Genomic DNA, 13,817 nt, shown 5'->3' with positions numbered 1-13,817 from the left:
TATCATTCACTCTGCAAAGAAGGTGATTGGTGGTAATCTTCCTTCACTTCAGGACCGCCTTAGAGTCCTGGAGGCGAGCAGGAAAGATTGCGGATGACTCCTCCCACCCTGGACACAAACTGTTTCAGACTCTCCCCTCTGGCAGGAGGCTGCAGTCCATCAGGACCAAAACCTCTCGCCACAAAAACAGTTTCTTCTCGTCTGCAGCCTCATTAACAAGGCCCGGGTCCCCACTGACACTCCCTCCTTCCCTCTCAAATCCTGTATATCTTTGCACATGTAAATATTATTTAATTTCACATCATTGTGAACATACACATACCCGGTATATTGCACATATTTGTTGTTTGTTGTTAAGTGTTAATCATTTTTCTTCTATATTTTATATTTTATCAATTTATATATTTTTTCCATCTGTCTATTCCATATTTATATATTTCTACATTTATTTATGTCAACTGTATGTTTGTCTACGTGTAGCACCTTATGACCAAAGCAAAATCATTGTATGTGTAAAAATTACTTGGCAATAAAGCTCCTTCTGATTCTGATTCTGTCAGTGGGATTTAAAGTTCATTCTCAACCCTCACACTTGGGAGCTACAGTATATATATATATATATATATATACTATCTATACTAATATAGAATACAGGATATCCCTTCAATGTAAAATGTGCTATTGTATTTTTACTGTACTACTGTTCTGTGAATTTCTTGCTTGTATCCTGTAAAATGTTATCTCCATGCAATTGTCCAATTTACAGAGAAATATTTAATTAGTAAATGATGTGTGCAATTATTCTGTGTAATTATCCATTATGATAATAAGTGTAGTGTTGTGGTGGCAGCCCGGCTGACGGTGAGTGTCCTGTTATTTTCTCCTTTTTATCAGTTTTTCTGTTTTTTTCCTTGGTTTTCTGTTCCCTGCCTGCCTCCCTGTGTTTTCTCCCCTGTGTGCTCTCTCTCTCCCTCTGCTCCTGAGCCCAGCCAACTACCTGCACCTGCCACCTCGTCAGCCTGCCACACCTGCCAGTAATCAACCCAATCATCCCAGCCTGTATTTCAACCCCGGTTCTCCACACCATCCTCACTTGATCGTCGTTGCTCCATACCCGGTGCCACCCCCACGTTCAGGCTTTCAAGTTTCTTGTTTTTTCTCATTTTCCCTCATTTTCCCTCATTTTCCCTGTGCCTTGTCGCTGTCTTCCCTAACCCTGTCTCTCTGTCTGTTTCCCTCCCAGGTACACTCACCCTCGTCCTCCGTTCAGTCGGCTGGGCTCATCCACTGGCCCACTCCTCCTCGGACTTCCCTTACGGCGTCCTCCCTGTTCCCCCGCCTCTCCTCGCTTCCTCGGCCCCTGTGTTCCCCGGCTCCCTGGCCCCCTGTCTCCTTGGTTCCCCGTGCCTGTGCTTTCCCGACATCCACCTCTTCCTCCACTCCAGTCCCTTTACCCCCTTCTCCCTCAATAAACCTCCTTCCCTCCGAACTTTGCATTTGGGTCCTCTCTGTCCCCACACCACGCAATCGCACAACATGTAGTTTGTATATAGTGTATATAGCTTTAATTTTTATTTTTATTTATCAAGTTTGAGGGGAGAAGATGACCTTTGATGGTCAAATGTATGGTGATGTTATTTTGCTAATTTTGTTAATGTGGTCACTGTCTGACAGTCCGGAATACAGAAGTTTTAAATGAAGTCCAATCAGGTGTTTTCTTCATTACATTGCTTTAAATACCTCATGGCTTCTACTTGAACATCTTGAAGGTGTGAGCCAAAAACATGTGGCCATTTTTAGATTCTTTTTACATTGCTGAATAAAGGCTGTTCATATAGATTTTGACACTTCTCACTATCATCAGTATTTTTGCCCAGAAAACATGGAAACCTACAGGGGAATACATTAGATGCTATTGTGGAATTTCATTTTAATTTTTCAGTTTTTCAACAGCTAGTGCAAACCTCTCCAGACACAAATAGCAGATGTTCATATATGAAGAATATGACATTGATACATTCAGATAGGAACTCCGTATCCATCTCTAGACTAAAGCTACATTTAGGCCTTTAAAAAATAAAAGCATTCATTAATTTACAGTGTCTATGATTTGTGACATCCACAGAATAATTCCAACTTATTAACTTATTTTTACTTCAAAAAGGTACTCTAATAACAAAGCCATAATACACATTTAATACAAAATTGTGGAGACATCATTATCAAATCCCCACTTTGCTTTTTCATTGAAATTTTGTAACTTTTTTGCGTTCATCTTTGTGAAAATACATTTCAAACACAGTTTAACAAAATGTGTATTATTTTAAATTCACCATAGCAAACTAATTTATCTATCAGAGGGCAACCATTGAATGCACAGCAGTTTTACAGTTGAATTTTAAAACTGAAATCTGTTGGAAGGCCGTTGCAAAAGTGGCCTACATTTTAGCAAAGACAAGACTCTTACATATATTGCGGATTTTGGACATGTTTAGACCATACAGTAAAGGGTTGAGAAGCGGCTGGCATGTAAGAAAATATAATGATAAAAAAAATCTCAAAACAACGGGTACATGGTTCATATTAAACCTGCTCTGCACTATTTCAAAGAAGGCCCCAAAAGAAAAGTTGAGCAGAGAAGCAAGGTGAGGAGTGCAGGTACTGACAGCTTTTTGTCTGGTCTGTTTAGAACCAGAAAAACAAACTTTAAGAATCTTAATGTAAGTGTAAAAGATTAGACAAACAGGACATAAGATTGTGAATGAAATCATAAAGAGCCCATAGATGTTATTGATCGTGGTGTCAGAACATGCCAGTTTAACGATGGAGTAGTTGTCACAGTACACTTTTTCAATAATGTTCCCACACAACTTTAAGGAGCTAGTCAAGGATATCATTATAAGACACACTAGTAGAGCGTAAAGCCAAGTTAGAGCAATAAGCATGGCAATTTTGTAAGATGTCATTTGGATATTATACTGTAGAGGACAACAGATAGCAAGATATCTGTCAAAAGACATGACAGCTAAGTTAGTAAATCCTACACCTGCATAAAAGTTCAAACAGAAAATCTGCAGGAAACAAAAGGGAGCAGAAACAGTGTGAATGTCAGAGAGAATCTGAAGCAGAAGGAATGGAAACAACCCTGTACTACCATACAGCTCATTTACAAACATGCTGCACAGAAAAAGGTACATAGGTTCATGTAAGCTTCTGTTCATACAGATAACCACAATGAGCAGAAGATTCACACAAAGAATTAACATATATAAAGACATAATAACCACAAAATAAATGTATTTATAAAGTCCAGTGTCAAAGTAGGCAGAAAGTATGAAGTATGAAACCTGAGTAGAGTTTATCATGATCCTGCTTTTGCTTCATAAAGCAGCCATAACACTGTTCATAGAATTAATGAATTTCATTGTTACATTTTGTTTTAGTAAAACTTTAACTATAAGCTCTTTTTTGGGACTATGTGCAGCTAAAGTAACGAACACATTAATAGTACTAGGCCTACACACAGTAAAGAAATTCATCATCAAGAAAACAATTGAGACAGTTTTTCTTACACTTAACTAACTTACCATTCTGTCATGTAAAATCTATGTAACACTAAGGTCAGACAATACAGAGACAAACAGTGACACTGGGTGAATCCTGACATTTATATGTTGACCTGCTGTAGTAATCTTGTGAGTCCCTTGTTTTCAAGTCATTAGACTCCCACAGTAATGTGACTATGGGATTATTATTGTTATTACTGAAGAATAAGTAGGAGACACACACCATGAATCTCTCTTGGGGAAATTGTAGCTGGACCATTTACAAATATCAGTGGAGAGTTGTGTAACTGTTTTTCAGTCCATGTGTGCAAGAATCTGTAAATGCAAACTGAGATTTGTAAGTAAGTAGTAGGTAAAGTTTATTTAATAGAGCACCTCTAACAGAACAAAGTCACAAAGTGCTTTAGAAGAGTAAAACAGTAAGGCTGTATACAAACCCCATTTCTAGAAAAGTTTGGATATTTTCCAATATGCAATAAAAACAAAAGTCATGCTTCTGTGACCAATATAGCCACATGGGCCCTGGTGTACTTTGGAAAACTGTTGTCACTTAACACATTTTGCCCGCTTCATCCAGAAATGCAACCTGAAACTATATTACTGTAAAACTTTGATTAATAGCCCGGGCTTTTATTTGCTAAAATCACTGAATTGACTCTGCCTATATTAGGGACAGGCGTCCATATGAGACAGGCTTTTAATTCCTTTTGCACAAAACTGAAACAGGCTACAATGAAACAGTTTATTTATTTCAAACAGTATGAATATTACTTTTATAAAAATGATATCAAATACACCTTATTTATTTGATCTAGCTCTGACAGACAGTTTATGCACTTTATTTTGGATAGCACTTTATAATAACTACACACTATAAAGCATTAGTTAAGTATTAGTAAATACGGAATTCATCATTTATAAAGCATTGTTCATACATTAATACACATTAGTAAGTAATTTATAAACATAGTTATACATGTATTCTTTATTAATAAGCTATAATGTGCTTAATAAGAATTGTATTGTGAATTGTATTTTCATACTTTATATATGATCGGTTCACTATTTATAAGTATTATTTTAATGACAAACCATTTATATATGAGTTGTTAATGGTGATTATTTGGAAAGTTTAAAAATTATTACATAGCTGCCTGTTTTTTGATACTTTCCTGAGTATCAACAAGCGAGACACCAATGAGTTAGTTGACTAGGATGGAATGGTCTCTATCAAAAGGCTTTTGCCAGGTCAATAAAAACAGCAGCACAGCATTGCTTCATGTCAAGGGAATTTAACATAATTTAAGACCTTCAGGGTGGCAGTGGTAGAACTAAAGCAAGTACAAAAAACAGATTGCATACCAGAAGTTATACTATAATCATGAAGGATGTTAGTCAGTTGCTTGTGGACAAGTTTTTCTAGCACCTTGGCAAAATAGAGATTGGCCTGTAACAGTTTGGATCAGCTTGATTTTCCCCCTTAAATAAAGTACCCCTGCCTTCCAAGCACTGGGAACTGCACAGTGAAACGACAGGTTGAATAGGTAAGAAAGAGGCTCCGCGCTGACGGGGGCTGTGACTTTTACATAAAAAAAGGGTCTAAGCCTAATCTCAGCAGGACGCTGCCAGGCGTCATTTTGCACAGGCTACAGCAGCGTAGCTTGTAGACCCAGAGTGCGTGTGCTTTACTGGCCTGCTGCCGGTCCAGATCTGTCCCCGGTTGAAAATGTATCATGATAAAGCGCATCATAAAGAGGAGAATCAGCGAACGGCGAACTGCTGAGCAGCTGAAGTTTTGTATCAAGCAAGAATGGACAAAAATTCCAATTGGAAAACTGGCACAATCAGTATCTTCACTTCCCAAACAATTAACCATGCCTCAGTGTGTTGCATGCATGAAATTCTAACTTTGTTTATATTTGCAAAATACAATTATGCTGGTTAGTAAATCTAGTAAATTTTTTCATTGAAGAATGCAACTTATATAATGTTGACTTGTATAATGAAAAAAAACTAAAACACCACTACACAAAAGCATGGAACAACACAGAAAGGCCAGCTCCTCAGATCAAGACTCAGCTGTTTACCTACATTTTAAGCATGAGGGACACTCTTTCAATGAAAGCAAAAACAAATAAAGGCTCACATTTGGCCTCGTGTGACAATGCCAACAACAATCACAGCCTCAGGTGACTCCAACGACCACAACGACTGTCCTCACTCCGCCACCCCCGCGCATGGACCCAGCGGACATAGTTAAGTTGCCCAGCACTTGGGAGGAATTAGGGGTGCCCAAGGAGGAGCTAACAGCAGAGGAGCCACAGTTTTTCGAACTGCTCTCGGTCATGTGGGGGAACGACCCCGACGTGGCTCTGCTCGTGGCCTCCTCCCAGTGGAGAAAGACTTTTGATTTAGAGACCGGGTCAAGGGTCTGTTCCACAACCCCCCAGCGGGTGAATGCTAGCGCTGCTAGCCCTCCGCCTGTCCCGCCTGAGCCCAGTTTGGCTAGCGCTGCTAGTCCTCGGCCTGTCCAGCCTGATCCCTGGCCCGCTAGCGCTGCTAGTCCTCGGCCTGTCCAGCCTGATCCCCGGCCCGCTAGCACTGCTGGCCGCCAGCCTGATCCGCCAGTCTCCAGCTCGGCTAGCGCTGCTAGCCCTCCACCTGTCTTGCCTGAAACCAGTTCCGCTAGTGCTGCTAGCTCCAGGCCGTGTGTTCCCCAGCCTGCTAACCCCAAAAGGACTTGTTCCCGGCCTGCTAAACCCAAAAGGACTTGTTCCCGGCCTGCTAAACCCAAAAGGACTTGTTCCCGGCCTGCTAGCTGCAGGGAGGAAGGCTTCTTCCTCTCCCGGCCTGCTAGCACCCAGCCTGCTGTGTTGGCTCCGGCATCCAGACTGGTTGGGGACTCTTGGACATCTAGCTCTCTGGTCTCTTTTTTGCGTTAGAGCCAGAGAACCCAAGGACTGTTGATCCCCAACCAGTTACCAACCAGCTAGCTGTCAGCCAGCTAACCCCCGCCTGCTCTGCCTGAGTACCGGCCAGCTAGCACTGCTAGCCTCCTGCCTGCCCACCTGCCTGATTCCTGCTCGGCTAGTGCAGCTAGTCCTCCGCCTACCCTATGCGTCTGCCTGCCTACCCCTACCCCTACCCCTGCCTAACCCTACCCCTACCAAGGACTCTGAAACAATGACTCTCCTGACCTACCTAACCATGAAGGCCAGGGAGTCAGAGACAGCATGGGCAGCTGGCCTATGGCCTGATAGCCTGGAGGCTAGGCTTCCCCCGGAGTCCTCCTTCGAAGGGAGTCGCCTGGCCATCTTTTCGGGTTCCCGTGGTGGTCAATGGAGGCGACCCGTCCGCAACCAGCCCACCTCGTCGGTGGTCCGACCAGCACCTGCTCTGTTGGTGGTCATGCCGACTCCTGTTCCCTCGTCGGTGGTCCGACCAGCACCTGCTCCGCCGGTGGTCCGATCGACTCCTGTTCCCTCATCGGTGGTCCGACCGGCACCTGCTCCTTTGGTGGCCCAGCCGATTCCCGTTCCTCGTGCCCTGTCGGTGGTCAGGCCGACTCCAGCTCCTCGTGTCCGGTCCATGGACCTCAGCCCAACCGTCTCGCCGGTGGTCCTCAGCCCAGCCTTCTCGCTGGTGGTCCTCAGCCGAGCTCTGCCACTTGAGGCCTCAGGCCTCCTACGCCGGTCTCCAGCCCTTCCTCCAAAGAAGTCTCGCCGTCTTCGGTTACCTGTCTGGCCTCAGATGAGCCCCGGTTCTCTCTGTCGTCCTCCAGCACGACCTCCTGATTTCTGTTTTCTGTCTGATCTGCCTGACTTCCTCGGTCGACCCTCGGGTCAGCCTCCCGAACTGTGGTTTCTCCCTGGCCTGCTCGGTCGGCCTCCCGAACCTTGTTGCCCCCCTGGTCTGCTCAGCCTTTTGGGTCGTCCTCTGGGCCGCCCATCAGAGGTTTCCCCGTCCGGTCCCTCTGTTCTGCCCGGCCTGTTTGGTTGTCCTCCGGGCCGCCCGCCAGAGGTTTCCCCGTCTGGTCCCTCTGTTCTGCCCTCAGGCCGCCCGCCAGAGGTTTCCCCGTCTGGTCCCTCTGTTCTGCCCTCGGGCCGCCCGCCAGAAGTTTCCCCGTCTGGTCCCTCTGTTCTGCCCTCGGGCCGCCCGCCAGAAGTTTCCCCGTCTGGTCCCTCTATTCTGCCCTCGGGCCGCCCGCCAGAGGTTTCCCCGTCTGGTCCCCCTATTCTGCCCTCAGGTCGCCCGCCAGAGGTTTCCCCGTCTGGTCCCCCTGTTCTGCCCTCAGGTCAACCCCCTGACCTCCCTGGTCCTCTCTCGTTTGTGCTGCGTTCTGGTCTGTCTGGGTTTTTTTTGGTTGACCGTCTGGAGACGCTCGTCGGTGGGGGGTACTGTCATGATCCTGTCCTGTGTGCTGTGTTTTCGGGTTTTCTTTCTGAGGGTTTGTGTTCATAGCGGCTATTTAGTCTGTGTTTCGGTTCCATGTCTTAGTTCCCAGTCTGGTATTTATGTCGTAGTATTTACTCCTTGTCCTTGTACTTCTGTGTTGTGTTTTTGATCTGTTATGTAGTCTGTGTTTTGGGTTTCAGTCATGTCCGGTGTCTAGTTTACTGTGTGTTTGTGCTGGTTGGTCTGGTACTGTCTGTGTGTCTGGTTTTGTGGTTATCCACATCTTTAAGTTACTTAGTATCTGTCTTGTCTCGTATCTTAGTTCTTAGTCCTGTACCTTAGTTTATGTGTTAAGAGTTCACTCCCGGTCTGTGTGCTTCTGTGTTTTGCCTATGTCTATCTGAGTTCTGTTTTATCATTGCTTCAGTCTTTGTTCCTTGTTGTTCATGAATGGTGTTTTGCATCTGCGTCTCTCTGTTCCCCCCTGCTGTCTCTCTGCCTCGTTAACCCTGATCCCAGTCACCTGTGTTGCTCCCGCCCTGCTCGTTAGTCTCTGTGTATAAATGTCTGGTGTTTCTGTTCATTCCCTGTCCGGTCATTATCGCGTGTAGATGCTCTGTCTTGTGATTTTCTGTTTGCCTGCCTGTCGTGTCACCCTGTTTTCTGTGGATTTGGATTTCTGTTTGGATCACCTGTTTTGGATTTTGGACTCAGCCACTCTTTGTAAGTGTGCTCGCCTTTGGTTCGTTTATTAAAACCCTTGAACTGTACTTGTCAGCCTTGAGTTCTGCATTTGGGTCCACCAACCTGCCTCACCACACACATCCTGACACAAGTATCATATGTGTGAAGGTCGGGGAAAGTGCCTGTGGTCTAGCAGATGGGCATGGTGGTCCCCAAGTGTCTTAAGACATTTAGATGGTAAAAAAACAACCTTATTGGAAAGGGCAATCCATGACTAGCACAAGTCCAGTACAAAGGATTGGACTGTCATCCCCTTCAGGTCTATCCAGAATTTCCCTAATAGGAAATGAAGTCCCCCTGAAGAACTATGACCTTGCCAGAACCCCTACCAGAGTTTTCAAGAAGGCTGCGTACTCAGAATGGTATAGTAAATTGAAAAAGGAAAAACCACCAACTAAAAGCCACAATACATTCATGCCACTAGACCGGTCACATCCTCATCTCCTGTCCCCTTCTGCCAAAAGGGTGGGCTCATCAGTAACTGTGGTCCTGATAAGCCATACCTCCACTTCTTCACCAACCACTCACATGCAGTTGAAAACTCTCTCTTGGGTGCTCTAGTGGATTCTGTTGCTGAGCTTTATCGATTCCTCTTAAGTGACCCATATTAAGATTTCTCTGAAGGCCCTGCCTCCTCTTGCCTTGTTTCCCTGGATCTTCCTCCTTTGCGTATATGTGTGTGTGAATTATGGGTACAGCTTACCTTCCTTGCACCTGGCTCACCCCACCTCTCCTCAATTCACTTCAATCAAATCATCGCCTATCTGCTTAAAGACTAGCTCTCCTGGCACTCGTCACCCGATTCTTCCATCTGCTTTGTAGTTAAGTCCTACTTTCAGCTGAAACTTCTTGTCGCTTTTGTGTGTTTTTTTTTTTTTTCCTCTCATGCTTTTTGGCAACGTGTTTTTTTTTTTTCTTCTTCCGTTTGCCACCTCAGCTCAAAACCCAAGCCATACTACACCGTCTTCAGCCTGCCTCCCTCCTGCATTTGTCTGCCCAGCCAACCCCTTCATCCATTCATAAATTGTTCATTAAAAAAGTTTTACTTATACAACTCCTGTCTGTTTCCGCTGCTGGGTCCACTCACAGACTAAGCCAAACCCCCTGACTGGAAAAGGTTAAAAGAAGCTGAGTAGGTGGGAGGCAGTCACAGTGTGACTACAGAAGGTGAGCATATCAGTGTTAGAAAGCATCCACTCTCACAACCTGACTTATAGTGACTTTAAATAATGTAACAGTATGTTTGATGTATTTTAGAAATTGTTTCTAAAATCTGATTGGTGTGAATATGCTAAGATTTGTTTATTTTATGAATGATTGATGTTTTCTTTCACAAAGATCTATTTTAAATTTCTGAACTTAACAACTACAATTTTTTTTTAAACAAGGAGAGGGATCATGATAAACTCTACACAGTTTTCATATTTTACACTTGCTGCCTACTTTGACACTGGGGTTTTGAAATACTTATATTTCCTCATTATTCTGACTTTATATATGTTAATTCTTTGTGCCAATCTTCTGCTCATTGTGGTTATCTGTATGAACAGAAGCTTACATGAACCTATGTACCTTTTTCTGTGCAGCCTGTTTGTAAATGAGCTGTATGGTAGTACAGGGTTGTTTCCATTCCTTCTGCTTCAGATTCTCTCTGACATTCACACTGTTTCTGCTCCTTTTTGTTTCCTGCAGATTTACTTTCTGTACTCTTATGGATGTGTAGAATTTGTGACCTTAGCCATCATGTCTTATGATCGATACCTTGCAATCTGTTATCCTCTACAATATCACACACGTATGACGTCTAAAACGGTTGCAATCCTTACCACATTAATATGGTTATACGGTGTACTTTTTACTGGTGTCATGTTGTCTCTGAGTGTCCCTTTACAGCTGTGTGGGAACACAATTCAAAAAGTGTACTGTGACAACTACCCCATCGTTAAACTGGCCTGCTCTGACACCACTGTAAATAACATGTATGGAATTGTTCACATGTGTACAGTAATCTTTGGTCTTATAATTTTAATTCTCTACACGTACATGAGGATTCTTAAAGTGTGTTTTTCTGGTTCTAAACAGACCAGACAAAAAGCTGTCAGTACCTGCACTCCTCACCTTGCTTCTCTGCTCAACTTTTCTTTTGGGGCTTTCTTTGAAATAATGCAGAGCAGGTTTAATCTGAGCAGTTTACCCAATATGTTGCGCATTCTTTTGTCATTATACTGGCTTACATGCCAACCGCTCGTCAGTCCTTTAGTGTATGGACTGAAAATGTCCAAAATACGCACTGTTTATAAAAGTCTGCTCTTTGGGGGAAAAAATTAACTACAAATGTTATCTGACAACTACCAGAAATTCTTCAATAAAAAGAAATACATTCATTGAATGAGATAATTTATGAAAGTACTACTTTGAACTATATAATCTAACAACCTTTTTGAATAAATTCAGCAACGGCTTAAATTACTATAAAATGATTATTAATTTTTTTCTTAAAATTAACACTTCTGTTTTCAAAGCATTTTAATCCAGCTGATAACACGTGACAAAAACTACTCTGTCTGGGGACTAAATTCTTTAAGCTGCAGCTGAAACTCCAAAGGCTTGTTAGAGTTTACATTATTTTGTTACACGCTGTTGAGCATGAACATTCACACTCAAAAGTTTATTTGTTTGAATATCTGAAGACTAAATTCACAATATAAAAATCTTAAATTCTAATGTGACATACCAAGGTACACCATATGTGAAATAAATAAAAACACCTATGATACAATCTACTAGTTCTTCAATGAAGTCCACATTTTTTAACCTTCTTATTATTACTTGTTGTTGGCCTAGTATTACAGAGATGTGTATAGTAAGGCCCTGGTTTATAGTGGGATTGAATTGGAAAAGGAAACCCAAGGTTTCAGGTCAAAGATCCATAACAGTTGGGATGAAGTAAATGGTGGTTTTGTAAACGCATGACAAAGTACTTCTATAATATACAGTATTCAGCTCACATAATGAGACTCTGTTATAGTTAAAGTAAATCATTGTCCATCTTTTTCTCCCTGGTTCTTAACAGACCATAAGCTCAGTACCTGCACCCTGCTTCCCTGGTTACCTTTTCTTGTGGATCTTTCTTTGAAACAATAAAGAGCATATCTAACTTGAAAAGGTTACGATGAATAATCACAAATTCTTGAGTCTGAATAACAATAATTACAGTAGCATAGATGGGAATCCTAACTTTTGGGCACATTTTACACTTTAAGATCATCAAATGAATGAACAAGTCTATAAATGTATTAGCATAGCTACAACTAAGGGGGAGCATTTTCTTAAAGAGGATCATACAACATAAAAAGTATTTAATCTTGAATCAGAAATAGGGGCACAATGGAATAACGGCTAGGCAACATAGATGTTTGCTGCTCATTGAATAAAGTCTGCATATTTGAATAAAGTTGATGCTTTCAGTTGATATTGGACGTAGGTGCTTCTCCTTCCCATTACTTTTTAAAACTCGTTTTTTATGTCCATCTTTATTTTTTCAGTGGGTGTAAAGGTTCCACAGGCCATTCAATTCCTTTATGAAATTTCTTAATGAATGATGATCAGGTATGGTCATGTCTATCTATGTCCAGTATCTCACAAAAGTGAGTTCACCCCTCACATTTGTGTAAATATCTGATTCTATCTTTTCATGTGACAACACTGAAGAATGGACACTTTGCTCCAATGTAGTCCAATGTAGTGAGTGTACAGTTTGTATAACAGTGTAAATTTGCTGTCCCCTCAAAATAACACATCACATAGCCGTTAATGTCTAAACCGCTGGCAACAAAAGTGAGGACACCCCTAAGTGGAAATGTCCAAATTGGGCCCCAGAGCGTCTTATACAGACTTATCCGGGAGCGAGACGCTTCTCACACAGACGCTGAAGGGTACCTTTAGCATCAAATAACTACTCTTTGTAACTTTTTCTGAAAGCGTTGGTTTTGGACGCCCTGAGATGAGAATGGTCTGAAACTTTATAACAGAGTCCTTTTATTGTCTTGAGTTGCAGTTGTGGGTGTACAGCTTGAACAGGAGGGGGCTGAGCACACAGCCCTGGGGGGCTCGGGTGTTGAGCACTAGCAGAAGCAGACTGGCTGGTGGTCAAGAGTTTTTGTTTTTTAGTTTCTAATGTCTTACTTTCTGATCCCATCATCAGCTCTCCGTCTGAAAGTACCGGGCTGAATTTCAGTCTCAGTACATCCCAGAGTACTAGAGTGGAGGAGGTGTGGCTGCCAATCTGAGCTGTCTGGGGTCTGTTTGTGGGCATGCGTTGGCGTCTGTAGCCACCTGTCGGAAGCTCCATCTTAAACCGGACTCTTATCCAGTTTTAATCCACACTTTTTCGTTACATTTTTTTTATATCCTTTATATTTAACTTAAGTTTTTAACTAAAGTTTTACATGGGTTAAGGATTTTAGTCATCCGACATGGATTTTAAGATAGATGACCGTAAAAACACCATCAACGCTAACGTTACTGACCACAACAAAGCTCCGGCGACTAACATTATGCTAGCCGAGATAACTTTGCCCCATGAGGACTGCACACGCCTTAAGAAAGCGAACAAAAAGATTGCCGACCTTATGGAAGACATGAGACGACGTTCAGAGGAACTCAAAGAGAAAGATTCCCTGCTTACTGGCTTTATGGATGTGGCTTCAGTACAAGCCAAACAGATTGTTTCTCTTAGCGCAACCGCTAACATCCAGGACACCGTGTTATGGGACGCCTCACTTCAATCATATCTGCTTGTCGTCACTAAATATTACTGCTCCTCTAAAGGTTAGGCCTACGTCTAAAGCTAGTAAGCAACCCTGGATAAATGACAGCATTCGCAGCCTAAAAAGGGAATGCAGGAAAGCAGAGCGCAGATGGAAAAAATCCAATCTCCAAGTCCATTACCTCAGTCTGAAGGATTTATTAATTAACTACAATAACATGGTTAAGGATGCGAGAACACACTATTTTTCTGAACTCATTACTACACATAAACACAATCCCAGGTTTCTGTTTAAGACTGTGGATCAGCTGGTAAACCCAACCCCTCCTTGTGCCTCAGCTGGA

At 42.7% G+C, this 13,817-nt stretch overlaps 2 protein-coding genes across 2 annotated transcripts; one reads left to right on the top strand and one right to left on the bottom strand.

The window, feature by feature from the left end:
• Positions 1–2,438: 2,438 nt before the first annotated feature.
• LOC123986426 (olfactory receptor 10J5-like) lies at positions 2,439–3,395 on the bottom strand. Its single transcript, XM_046074670.1, is given in 1 exon segment — positions 2,439–3,395. A coding segment is annotated over 1 exon segment (957 nt).
• A 6,345-nt stretch (positions 3,396–9,740) lies between these two features.
• LOC123986322 (olfactory receptor 1509-like) lies at positions 9,741–11,145 on the top strand. Its single transcript, XM_046074524.1, has one exon. The coding sequence runs from the start codon at positions 10,104–10,106 to the stop codon at positions 11,031–11,033; it is 930 nt and encodes a 309-aa protein (XP_045930480.1). The 5' UTR covers positions 9,741–10,103; the 3' UTR covers positions 11,034–11,145.
• The last annotated feature ends 2,672 nt before the right edge of the window (positions 11,146–13,817 follow it).

The sequence above is a fragment of the Micropterus dolomieu genome, linkage group LG17 (assembly GCF_021292245.1).
Source record: "Micropterus dolomieu isolate WLL.071019.BEF.003 ecotype Adirondacks linkage group LG17, ASM2129224v1, whole genome shotgun sequence".
NCBI lineage: Eukaryota > Metazoa > Chordata > Actinopteri > Centrarchiformes > Centrarchidae > Micropterus > Micropterus dolomieu.
The sequence above is the reverse complement of the archived record's forward strand: the minus strand, read 5'-3'. Positions and strand labels throughout refer to the sequence as shown.

Bases quoted from the DNA above. Each gene is read 5' to 3' on its own strand.
- LOC123986322 (XM_046074524.1), top strand. From the start codon at position 10,104: ATGATAAACTCTACACAGTTTTCATATTTTACACTTGCTGCCTACTTT.